Source organism: Heteronotia binoei, chromosome 5, assembly GCF_032191835.1.
Source record: "Heteronotia binoei isolate CCM8104 ecotype False Entrance Well chromosome 5, APGP_CSIRO_Hbin_v1, whole genome shotgun sequence".
NCBI lineage: Eukaryota > Metazoa > Chordata > Lepidosauria > Squamata > Gekkonidae > Heteronotia > Heteronotia binoei.
In genome coordinates this window covers 18,362,538-18,374,625 of record NC_083227.1, presented here as the reverse complement: position 1 = coordinate 18,374,625, position 12,088 = coordinate 18,362,538, and the positions used below count along the sequence as shown (strand labels likewise).

General features: G+C 49.1%; 1 protein-coding gene across 2 annotated transcripts; it reads right to left on the bottom strand.

Annotated features, from left to right (window-relative positions):
- Window positions 1–2,578: 2,578 nt before the first annotated feature.
- LOC132571105 (zinc finger and SCAN domain-containing protein 29-like) lies at window positions 2,579–10,602 on the bottom strand. 2 transcript variants are annotated; one of them, XM_060237784.1, is made up of 10 exons: window positions 10,498–10,602; window positions 9,406–9,515; window positions 9,012–9,114; window positions 8,658–8,765; window positions 7,606–7,686; window positions 7,084–7,206; window positions 4,979–5,467; window positions 4,604–4,696; window positions 3,427–3,495; window positions 2,579–3,307 (listed from the first exon to the last, which is right to left on the bottom strand). In XM_060237784.1, exons 3-10 carry the CDS (start codon window positions 9,058–9,060, stop codon window positions 2,754–2,756), a joined length of 1,566 nt encoding a protein of 521 aa, XP_060093767.1. In that variant the 5' UTR covers window positions 9,061–9,114; window positions 9,406–9,515; window positions 10,498–10,602; the 3' UTR covers window positions 2,579–2,753. The 2 variants fall into 2 exon arrangements, with proteins under 2 accessions (XP_060093767.1, XP_060093769.1); XM_060237786.1 differs by having other exon boundaries at window positions 9,012–9,083.
- Between the last annotated feature and the right edge of the window lie 1,486 nt (window positions 10,603–12,088).

Sequence of the window (12,088 nt, the reverse complement as noted above, 5' to 3'; positions counted from 1 at the left end):
GTGACTAGCTCCACTCAATGAGCCATTTTATGACTGACAATTCCCAAGACTCGGGGGGGGGGGCGGATTAAATTAATACCTAGAAACTTAGAAGTCTGCCCTCTCCTGCTTTAAAGGCAACCCCTTGGGATCTCTGTGGAGCTGGCTAATGAAACACAAACTTCCATTGCTGTTGGTGTGAGTGGCCACACATTAACATAGGAAGCTCCGCTCAGGAGCAATCTGGAGCCATGCAGGGTCTTACTCGCCCCATTTTAAAATTGCAGCACTTATATTTTGATAAGGATGTGAACTGTTCCACCCAATGGGGGGAATTAGAGGAAACATTGGTTGCGTCACAAAGATGCCACCCCCACCTTGCACACCTTACATCATTATCAACCCATGCACCTCTCACTTCACATTGGCAGCAGAAGACTTCAACAGCACCCCATGTGGCCAGAGAAGCTACTACTTAGGTAGGGGAGCCACTGTCCACATCTCCATGAAGCAACCTCCCCAGAGGATGTTCTGATGACAGTCCAAGCCCTCAAAATGGCCATGTGGCAAATGTGTAAGGAAAGCTCCAGTTACCCCATGCTGGAAGGCACACTCCGCTCATGTCCATTTCTCCAACAACGGCAGGCATGCAGGTGGACTTCGCCATGCCAAGCGGAGACTACGGACCCACAGCCAAATGCTATGGGCAGTAAGAACCTACAGGCATGAAGCCCCCCACCCCCCCAGTGCCATAAGTACGATGCTGTAATTCATGGGTGTTGAACTCATTTGTTATGAGGGATGGATCTGACACAAATGAGACCGTGTTGGGACAGGCCATGTCAGGTTGGGACAGGCCATGTGTGTACCTATTTAAGATTAGGTAGCAGAGATACAAACTATAAAGGACAGAGACAAACACAATTAATGTTTTTTTTTAACAAAACATAAAATATTGCTTAAAACGTTAGCATTCGTTGGTCTTACAGGGTGCTTTCTTTGTAGTTCTTCCATGGGATCTAAAGAACTGGGCAAAGGAAGCTCTTGCTCTTTCCTTCCTTCCCCTGGGGATTGGGGAGGGGGAGCCTCAGCCAATAGAAGAGAGACTTGGCTCAGTAACTCTGGTGTACAATTGAGAGAGCCTGGAAAAATAAGCTCTGCCTTTTCCCCTTCCTCCACAAGGGAGGAGCCTCAGCCAATGGAGAAAATAGAGGTTTTGTTCTGTAGTTCCTGTGTGATTGAGCAAGCCTTGCAAAGCAAGCTATGATGCAGAAGAAAGCAAGAGATAAGAGAGAAGGAAGCAGATGAAAGCCAGTTGCTCAGGAGCCTGATAGGAGCCCTCCGGGGACCTGATTCAGCCCCTGGGTTGCATGTTTGACACCCCTGTGTGCAATTATTTATCCTCTGCCTTTCCTTTGTAACTCAAGGCAGTTTACAGTTCTAAGATTAAAAGCCATACAATAAAACCACATTCCCCCCCCCCCCCGCTCCAGAAAAAATGCCTTTAGGTTAAACCCCATCAAAAGCCCCTCTCTTACTCTTGCCCTTCCCTGTGTTTTCTCTTTAGCTGCTATAAGCCCTCCTCCACCCATTTGGGTAAATAGTTTTTTAGTGTACACAGTTCTCCTCAGCTCTCCCTTTAGGGTTAGGGAGGGTCCATGGCTCAGCGGAAGAGCCTCTGCTTGGCATGCAGAAGGTCCCAGGCTTAATCCCTGGCACTTATTTATTTATTTCTATTTTATTTATTTATTTTTGTGGATTTGTATTCCGCCCTTTCCCAGTTTGGGCTCACTTTAACCTACAGTTAAAGGGATCAGGGAACCTCTGCCCAAGACCTAGGACAGCTAATATTGATAAAAGTAGATGAAGAATTACAGATTTATACCCCGCCCTTCTCTCTGAATCAGAGTCTCAGAGCAGCTTACAATCTCCTATATCTTCTCCCGCCACAACAGACACCCTGTGAGGTGGGTGGGGCTGAGAGGGCTCGCACAGCAGTTGCCCTTTCAAGGACAACCTCTGCAATAGCTATGGCTAACCCATGGCCATTCCAGCAGGTGTAAGTGGAGGAATGGGGAATCAAACCCAATTTTCCCAGATAAGAGTCCACGCACTTAACCACTACACCAAACTGACTCTCTAGTTCAGGGGTGGCCAATGGTAGTTCCCCAGATGTTTTTTTGCCTACAACTCCCATCAGCCCTAGCCATTGGCCATGCTGGCTGGGGCTGATGGGAGTTGTAGACAAAAAAACATCTGGAGAGCTACCATTGGCCACCCCTGCTCTAGATGATACTGACCTTGATGGACCAAGCGTCTGATATATAACAGGGGTGGCCAAACTTGCTTAACATAAGAGCCACATAAACATCAGATGTTTGAGAGTCAAGACATGAACATCAGATGTTTGAGGGAGGGAGGGAGGACATAAACATCAGATGTTTGAGGAAGGGAGAGAGGGAAGTAGTATAAGATAGCTTCATGTGCACCTTTAGAGCACAGAGTTTGTTTGAAGCTTCAAGTTTTTGTAAGGATACAGCAATACTGTTTTGTTTTTAAAAACTAATTTTGTTACACTAAAATAGCTTTGACTGAAAAATTATAAAGAAAGAAACCTGAGCTTTTATTTATAGAAGCCATAAGAGTAGGAAATTGAGGGGGGGGGGGACAACCAGCAAAAGTGAGATTTTAAGATTTGGGGGGGGGGGGTGAGATTTTTTTTAATACTGGGTGACTTTACAGATAAAAGTGGTCCAGCAGTGGGAGGGGGCACATTACAAATCAGGGGAGTACTTAGCTCTGGGGCGCACCACCCGGGGGGGTCGCGAGAGGTGTGCGTGGGAGGATTGACTTTCGCCCTGTGATGGGAGGGCAGCGGGGGGGTCCAGCTCCACCTGCTGTGCGGGAGGTGCGTGGGAGTTTAAGGGCATGGGGTAGGAAGGCAGGACAAAGCTCTGTTGCTGCTGCACGATCAGCTCCCCCAGTCTGTCCAAACTCTTCATTGCAGCTTCCATGATGCGGAAGTTGCGCTGCAGGGCTTCCTCCACGAGCCGCCGGTCCTCTCTCGCCTCTTCCCGGTCCGCCCGCATCTCAGCCATCATCTCCTCGTGCTGCCTGCGGCGCTCTGCCATGTCCTCCGCATACCGCTTCTTCTCCACGGAATGCTCCCGGCGGCGCTCCTCCATTTCCAGGGCGTGCTCCCTGCTGGACTGCTCCATCATGCGCTCCGCCACGCTGTAGAGACCTGGTACCCGTCGCTTCTTGGCACGAGCGTTGGCCAGGCGCGTGGCAGGGGACAGCTCTGCTGGATGGGCCTCTGCGTCCACTCCTGTGGATGGTGAAGGAGAGGGGGGAGGCGCACTATGAAGGACAGGAAGTCTCAGTGATTAAAAGAGGGACCTAAAGGCCCCCATTCCAGAACCACTCTGCGGGTGCAAAGCCACGTACCTCCCCTAGCACTCCCTGTTGGGCTTTCAGGGGTCCTGGCGCATTGCTCCTCATCCCCAGATGTATGCGCTGGAAAGAGAAATGGTGGTTTGTGAGGCGAGCCATGTGTTTCAGCAGGGAAAAGGGAAAAGCCGCAGACATTCAATGGGGTTTGGGTGGTAGTGGCGGTGAGCAGGCTGCTTCATGTCACCATGAAAAGTTGGTTCCACCCTCCGCTAGGCATCTATCACAGATTTATCCCTGTGTAGTCCCAATCATGTTGTCATTCTTCACAGCGTTTGGAAAACATCCCAACTGAAATTTAGTCATTTTACAGAAAGTGCACAGTTACTTTCCCATGACCATCTCCCATTTCTAGTTCGTAAGTGCGGTGGTTAACAAATAGGCAGGTACAGAAATCTTAAAAAGAAAGCATATATTTGGTATTACTCTTGGCAAAGATTTCTTTAGAACCTCCAACAGATCCAGGAGTGATGGGGCTTAAGTCTGCCTGGCTGTAATGCCCTCTTTGCCCTGGGTCAGGTAGGGGGTAAAAGGGACTCTCTTCCAGCCATTTTGTAGCTCCCTCTGCCCATTACTTTCGAAGCATCTAGGCAAAAAAAAAAATGCCCGCACCTTCCTCCTGGAGACTAAGGTGGAATTGGGAATCCAGAGGTGAGCCATAACATATTGTGTGTATGCAGGGCTTTTGTAGAAAAAAGCCCAGCAGGAACTCATTTGCATATTAGGCCATGCCCCCTGACACCAAGCCAGCTGGAACTGCATTCCTGCTAAAAAAAAAGCCCTGTGTGTGTGTTTGTGTGAGGGGGGTGCGATTATCTATGGGCCTGCTGGCTGGACATTGTGTCTAGGCCCAAACAACCTGGAGCAGGGTTATTGTGGGGGGTGGGGGAGAGAATGGTGGAGAACCTTTCCCACAAACTGATTTTGCCAGCGGAAGCATGGCATAAATACAAAAGAAATGCCTTAATGTAAACAATGCACTGTTAAAATGCAAAAATTATAAATCGTTACAATGCTGTCCTGCAACAGGCTCAGGCAAACTGGAGAAAGGCAAGGTAAAATGGTGCTGGGGAGGGAGGGAGGACCAACGAGACTTTACAAACAAGGTTGAGAGGAGAACGGGCAGTGGGGCTCAGCTGGATCTCAACAGGAAAGGATGGTGTGCATGGCATACCTGGCGTGGCTGCCTCCTCTATCGGCATTTCATCAGCCTCCTCCTTTGGGTGGGTGGTGGGTCGGCTGCCTGCGGGATCCATCATGGCAGTTCCTGGAAAGGGCCAACGCTTATTAACAGGGCTTTTTTTTGTAGCAGGAACTCCTTTGCATATTAGGCCACACATCCCTGATGTAGCCAATCCTCTTGGAGCTTACAGTAGGCCCCGTAAGAAGAGCCCTGTAAGCTCCAGGAGGATTGGCTACATCAGGGGAGTGTGGCCTAATATGCAAAGGAGTTCCTGCTACAAAAAAAAAAGTCCTGCTTATTAATAGAAAAAAAACAGAAGGAGCAAGTAACAGGGAGAAGTAGGCACTGAACGCTGGTTAATCTTACCTGAAGGTGCAGGGTTGGAGCAATGCATGTCCTCCGTGTTATTCTCCACCTTGACCATCGGCAGATGATGGGTGAGGAGCTGCTCCAAGCCTTCCTGCAGCACGGGGCGGGGCCGCTGTGGCTCAGCGGGCTTACGGAGGGCGCTTAGACTGCGCGGCACCCGCTTTGGCTTCACGCTGGCATCTCCTCGCAGGATCCGGTGGAGCTCTTCGAAATACGGGCAGGTCGCCCGGTTGCTGCCTGTCTGGCTGTTGAGCGTGACCACCCGCTTGTACTCCAGGCGCAAGGCTTTTGCCTTGGTCCGGCACTCCACGGCTGTGCGGCTGTGGCCTCGCTTGGCCATCTCCTTCGAGATCATCTCAAAGGAGTCGATGTTGCGGTGGCAGCTGCGGAGAGCCTCCTGCACGTTTTGCTCCCCCCAGAGGGCCAGCAGGTCCAAGGTCTCGTCGCGCCTCCATGAAACCCCGCGGACACCAGACGGTTTGCTGGCTGCAGGTGGAATTTTGAAAATGGAGAAAGAGGGGGAAATTGACAAGAAGGACAGAAGAAACTGCTGGGGGAAAGTACAGACCGGAGCCCCCAAAATCTTTAAACCTAAGGTGCCTTTGAAACTCGTGACACAGCATGGTGGGTGCTGCTTGGGTCACACAGTGCAGAGCCTGGTGTTGGAGCGGCAGGTTCTGGCAAAGCAACTGTTTAGAGTATCTGCACAGTCATCAGAAGACTTGCTGGGCAACAGCTCCACCTGGTCTTGCCCCCATTAAAAAACCGCAAGGTTGGTGACAGGGAAAGGTATCAGCAGGCACCATGGTGACCCCTCAACCCAAAGCGTAAATGGAAAGGAAAAGGAAAGAACACCCCACCAAACCTTTGGAAAAAAATCTTAGAAGATGTCATTTTCAGGACATTTTAGATCCACTTGCAAAGGGTACATGGGAAAAAGCACCTGTGAGGTCCCAGATACGAGGAAGAACCCTAGAGGGACTGCCCAGGGGGATGACTTTACACATGGACTGTTGCTTCATTTTCCAACCCATCTCTCATTCTGGGTTTTTTGCCCCTTGGGCTTTGGCACTTTTGTCCTTCTGTACCAGAGCTAAGACAATATAATTTCAGAATATAATTTCTACATGCTGATAGATCACTGTAGCAAAGTCAGAGTCCAGGGGCACCTTTAAGACCAACAAAAAAGTTTTATTCAAGCTATGAGCTTTCGAGGAAAGGGAAAGGTCCCCTGTGTCGTTTCCGACTCTGAGGTGACGTTGCTTTCACGTTTTCATGGCAGACTTTTTACAGGGTGGTTTGCCACTGCCTTCCCCAGTCATCTACACTTTCCCCCCAGCAAGCTGGGTTCTCATTTTACCGACCTCGGAAGGATGGAAGGCTGAGTCAACCTTGAGCTGGCTACCTGAAACCAGCTTCCGCCAGGATTGAACTCAGGTAGTGAGCAGGGCTTAGGACTGCAGTACTGCAACTTTAACACTCTGCGCCACGGGGCTCTTTCTGAGCTTTCATGTGCACATAAAAGGTAAAGGTATTCCCCTGTGCAAGCACTGAGTTGTTACTGAACCATGGGGTGATGTCACATCATGATGTTTTCTTGGCATACTTATTACAGGATGGCTTGCCATTGCCTTCCTCAGTCATCTACACTTTCCCCCCAGCAAGCTGGGTACTCATTTTACTGACCTCGGAAGGATGGAAGGCTGAGTCAACCTTGAGCTGGCTACCTGAACCCAGCTTTCGCCGGGATTGAACTCAGGTCGTGAGCAGAGAGTTTGGACTGCAGTACTGCACCTTATCACTCTGCGCCATGGGGATCCTTATCTTACGCCATGGGGCTCCTTATCTTACGTGCACATACACTCAAATAAAACTTTGCTGGTCTTAAAGGTGTCACTGGACTCTAACTTTGTTCTATTGCTTCAGACCAACATGGCTACCCACCAAGATAACTGTAGCATTCTTGTATTATAGCACGATAGCAGTTACAGTGGGGGTTTTTTAAAGTCCTCAAAAAATCCTCCTGCAGTACGGCAAGGGGAAAAAATGGTAGGGGGAAAATCAAGGCGGGTGGGACCTTTGCAGAGCAGAAATGTCTTTACCTGATTTCTTCACCAGCGATCTGTTAAACAGCTTCCTTGCCTCATTCATTGGCTCTGAGATTCTCCTCTCCTCAGTTCCCGGCCAAAGACGCTTGTCGTTGGCACTTGCTGGCCCATGGACTCCTAGAACAAAGATTTCGTCCATTATTGAGAAACACCTATACAGAACCTTGGAGGGGGGCGGGCACTGTTTTGCCTTGTCCTCAAACTCTGAGGTCACAGGTTTGGACACTTGTCATTTTTTTTCTGCATAAGTTTTGCAACTTTTAATCCCATCGTGTATTTTTATTTTTAAATTTTCATTTAAGAACTCCAAAGAGAACACTGGGTGAACTTCTGGGCTCTGGAGCAAATAAGAGTGTGATTTTGGGGGCTGCTATCCTCTGACAAAAGCAGATTCTCTTTTAAGGATCTGGCTGGGGGCAGGGCTGGGGGCGTTTCCATTTCTTTGGTGGGGATTGGATTAGAGACTCTCCAGTCCCATTTTTTTCTGTGACTCTGCAATTTCAGTGAGTCCCTCACCTTTGTGGGAATCTGGGAGTCTCCTGCACTCCCCTGAAGGATTTTCCTCTTCCTCTACTTTGATTATCACATCAGGGATCCCTAGTCAGGAAAGAGAGCCAAAATATAACAAAAAAACCCCAAATCATGTGGTACATAGATTGACAGCAATCTTCAACATTCAATATAATTTGCAGCAACAAATGCTAAGCTGTTGATGCTGCAACTGGAAAGTTTTGATATCTTAAAGTTACTTATGCTAGTTAATATCTGAAGATGTTTTCTTGACTCTTGAGATGTATAAATTCAATGGTTTCCTGAACTGACAAATGCACTGAATGTTTCATTCATTATTTATTTAGAACAGGGGTGTCAAACCTGTGGCCTGGGAGACAGAGGGCTCTCATCAAGCCCCCAAGCAACTGGCTGTCATCTGCTTCCTTCTCCCTCTCTCTTGCTTCCTTCTGCATCACAGCTTGCTTTGCAAGGCTTGCTCAATTGCACAGGAGCTACGGAGCAAAACCTCTGTTTTCTCCATTGGCTGAAGGGGGGAGGAATAGCTTGCTTTGCCAGGCTCTCTCAATCGCATGGCAGAGCTACTGAGCCAAGTCTCTCTTCCTTTTATTGGCTGAGGTTCCTCCCCCTCCTGGTCCTCTTACAGGGCCTACTGTAAGCTCTTGGAGGATTGGCTACATCTGTGGGGGGGTGTAACCTAATATGCAAAGGAGTTCCTGCTACAAAAAAAGCCCTGGTCATTACCCAAGGGCAGATGGCAAAAAAATATTACTAGTATGACCTGCAGCACACCCTATATTAGCATTGCCCATTTAGCATTTGAATAAGCAGTTTGGAAGACCTTGTTCCCCTCAGAGTCCTGAGGATGCAGAACCCATGAACCTGCCCCAATATGCTTAATGACCATATCAGAAACCTCTGATATACCAAGCAGTGAGTGACTCATTTATTTACTTATTTTGAAGATTTCTAGGCTGCCTTTCCATTTAACATATCCATTTAACAATCTGAGACAAACTGATCATCTCTGATTTCCAACTGCTTCTCTGAACAGTTACCTAAGTGGGCATCTGATGACGTCTTCTTTTCCTCCAAGCTCTGAGGGCCAGGCACAAATGGATCTTCCCTCTGTACCAGCTGAAACGTCAGTAAAGGAACTGGAAGACCTGTCCAGAGAGGAGGGAAATCGTGGCTGGCATTATAAATGGTTAAGGTAGGTGGGGAGAACATACGTCAAGGGAGGGAGGCCCACAATCCCATGTTTTCTCTGAAGCCCTTAACCATGGCTAATGGATCAAGAGGATTAATGATACTCTTGCCATTATTCATCCTCAATCCACCATTATTCATATAAGACATTTCAGGTATCTCACATGTGGCTACTTCTGCCTTTTGTCAGTTAGGGAAGTTACCTATATAGTTGTGATTTGCTGATGGGGTGCAGCTTCCTCCTTCTCCCATATGTGATGGTCATATAGATAAGCCTGGGTACAAACAGATGTGTTGGCTTGAAGCCTAAAGGAAAGTAAGTAAGGTAGACGCCAGGCAAGCCTCAAGAGGGAGGATATTCCGAAGGTGACGGTGCCACCACTGAGAAAGCCCTGTTGTCTCTGATGTCCACCTGCCTCAGCTGTGTAGGCAGGGGCACAAAGAACGGGGCCCGATCACTCAGACACACGCAAAAGTTTTAGATCTGCTTTACATGCCATGTGCGGAAATTGCCTTAGATAATTTCTTCCTAATTATTTTTTTCTCCACCAAGTCACTAGAGATTAGCCTCTCCAAACAAATGAACTAAATGCTTACCTTGAGAGCCGACAGTACTGTAAGTCTCCTGCATGATACACCAGGTGCAAAATTCTCAGAACGAGATTCCCACTGCTTTTCACATTCACATTCTCAAAGCTCAGCGGTGCCTGAAAGAGAGGGAAAAGACCCCCAACTCCAATGCTAAAGGTTTCTGTACTAACAACCAATATCATACAAACCAGAGAACAGGTAGTCCCAATTGTCCCAGTACTACGGTTATGAGAAGTGTCAGGAAAACGTACTACATGCAGAAATGCTAATTCTCTTTCATTGCCCTATTCTGCGTGCGAAGCCAGCCAAGCCCTTTTTATTTCAGTCTATTTCCACACGGAGCAATAGTTCCCCTCACCCCCAACAGCAGCGGCTTTTATTTCGGATTTTTTTTTGGGGGGGGGGGTACAATATCGTCGCGCTTTCGCCTGCTTTCCGAGCTTTCCACGGCTGCACCCACACCTCGTCGGCTATTGCAACCCCAGCCATCATTTTGCGTCTCGATTTTCCTGCTACAAGTCCGGCGCGGCCAGAGCGCATTCGCTAAGGGTGCAACTACGGGTTTCCCCAAACTTGCTTTTCTGCAGCCTTTCAAGGGACGATCGCACCCAAAGCGGACTGGAGGGGACAGGGCGGGCGGCGAGGTTCAGATTTCCGCACCTCTCCTCCCCGACATCCGGCACCATTCCAGTTCATGCCCGCCATTCTCTCTCCTCCCCCCTCGCCGCTTGTGGGCCTTTTATGCGCTTTTTAAAAATACAGATTTTGGGTACATTGCTGTAGCCCCGTCGCTGCTACATATTGTAACCAGCAAATCCAGGGGAAAGGCTGCCCGGAGCGGGGGGATGGCGGACGCGGGTGGGGAAAGCACGCAGGAAACCTCCATGCGGAGGCTCCGCTGCGAATGAGAGCAAAACGGGAAATCGCCCCCGTGCGGAAGCAAGCGACCCAAGTTATCGCTTCGCTGCCGCTCCACTTCGCTCCCCCGAAGGCGGCTTTGCGGGAAGGCACCCGATCAGCAACTCAAGTCAAACAACAGCGCTGCAGAATTGTTTATTTTTAAAACATTTAAAGCCAGCCCACCCAACCCAAAGGTACCTCTGGCGGCTCTTCTGCTGCTTTCCTGCGCCAGCAGTTTTGGGGAGGCGCCTTCCCATCCCCTTTCGCGGCTACCCAAAAGTAGGTCCACCCAGAGTGGGCGTGGCCGGGGGTGGGGAATCAAAGGAGCAGGAATCGGTTCTCAAGCCCGGGTGGGGGAGAGATTCAGGCGTTCATGGGACTTGTAGTTTAATCGCGAGCCTCTTCGAGCACAGAACAGGGTTGCGGTGGCTTCTGGGAGTTGTAGCATTTTTTTCGCCTTCATCGGTACTGCGCGGGTGCTTCCTAATGATAAGTCAGCTCCCGCCGTGGAGTTGATCCCAGTGCTGCTGGTTAACTCAGTGACAGACCCGCAGAGAAACGGCAGTTTCCAGAACTACAAAGACAATATAGGGTTGCCAAGTCCAATTCAAGAAATATCCGGGGACTTTGGGGGGCGGAACCAGGAGCAAGGTTGTGACAAGCATAACTGAACTTCAACGGGAGTTTTGGCCATCAATACTCCCTCTAAGCTGTGGAGTCTTATGAGCAAAAATTCTACCTCGTGAGCCACTGGGGTTAGAGTTGTGAGCTACTGCATACATTCGTTTAATCTGGGGCCATTTTTCCTGAGCTAAGACAAACATGTGTGAACCAGCGGCTAAAAAACTGTGAGGTAACTCACATTAACTCAGCTTAGTGGGAACACTGCTGGCCATCACATTTAAAGGGACTGCACATCTTTTAAATACCTTCCTTTCATTGGAAATAATGAAGGATAGGGGCAACTTCTTTGGGAGCTCATAGAATTGGGCCCCCTGTTCCAATCGTTTTGAAACTTGGAGGGTATTTTGGAGAAAGGCACTGGATGCTATACTGAAAATTTGGTGCCTCAACCTCAAAACACCCCCCCCCCCCCGAGTCCCAGATACTCATGGATCAATTCTCCATTATACCCTATGGGAATCTGTCTCCATAGGGAATAATGGAAAGCCCAGCAGACATTCCCCACCCTCGCTTTCTGATGGCCCTGAAGCAGGTGGAGGGTCTCCAAACTGGGGGATCCCCCACCCCCACCTGGGGATTGGAAACCCTAAAGACAAACCCTTTGTGTGTCTAATGAACGGGACTCCATAGTGCTTGGATTACTATAACCAAAGGACAGCATAGTGTCAGATTATCACTCTGTATAATGAGCAGCAAGTGGGGATGGAATTATCATACACACGGCCCTGGGAGGACAACATTAAAATACACTAGGCTGGAGAGATCCATGACCCTGACCTGAATGGTGCTGAGCCGACTGGCCCGATCTCATCATAAGTCTAAGGCTGCAGTCACACACACTAAATAATTTACTTTCCAACTTTGGATTGCCAGGTCTATGTAGGAAAATACCTGGAGACTTTGGGGATGGATCTGGGAGAGGGTGGGGTTTGGGGAGAGGAGGGGCCTCAGCATGGTCCAATGCCATCGAGTCCTCCCTTCAAAACAGCCATTTTCTCCAGAGGCGCTGATCTCTGGCAGCTGGAGTTCAGTTGTAAAAGTGGGAGCTCTCCAGGCCCCACCTGAAGGCTGGCAACCCTATCCAACCAGATTTTGCCAGTTTGCA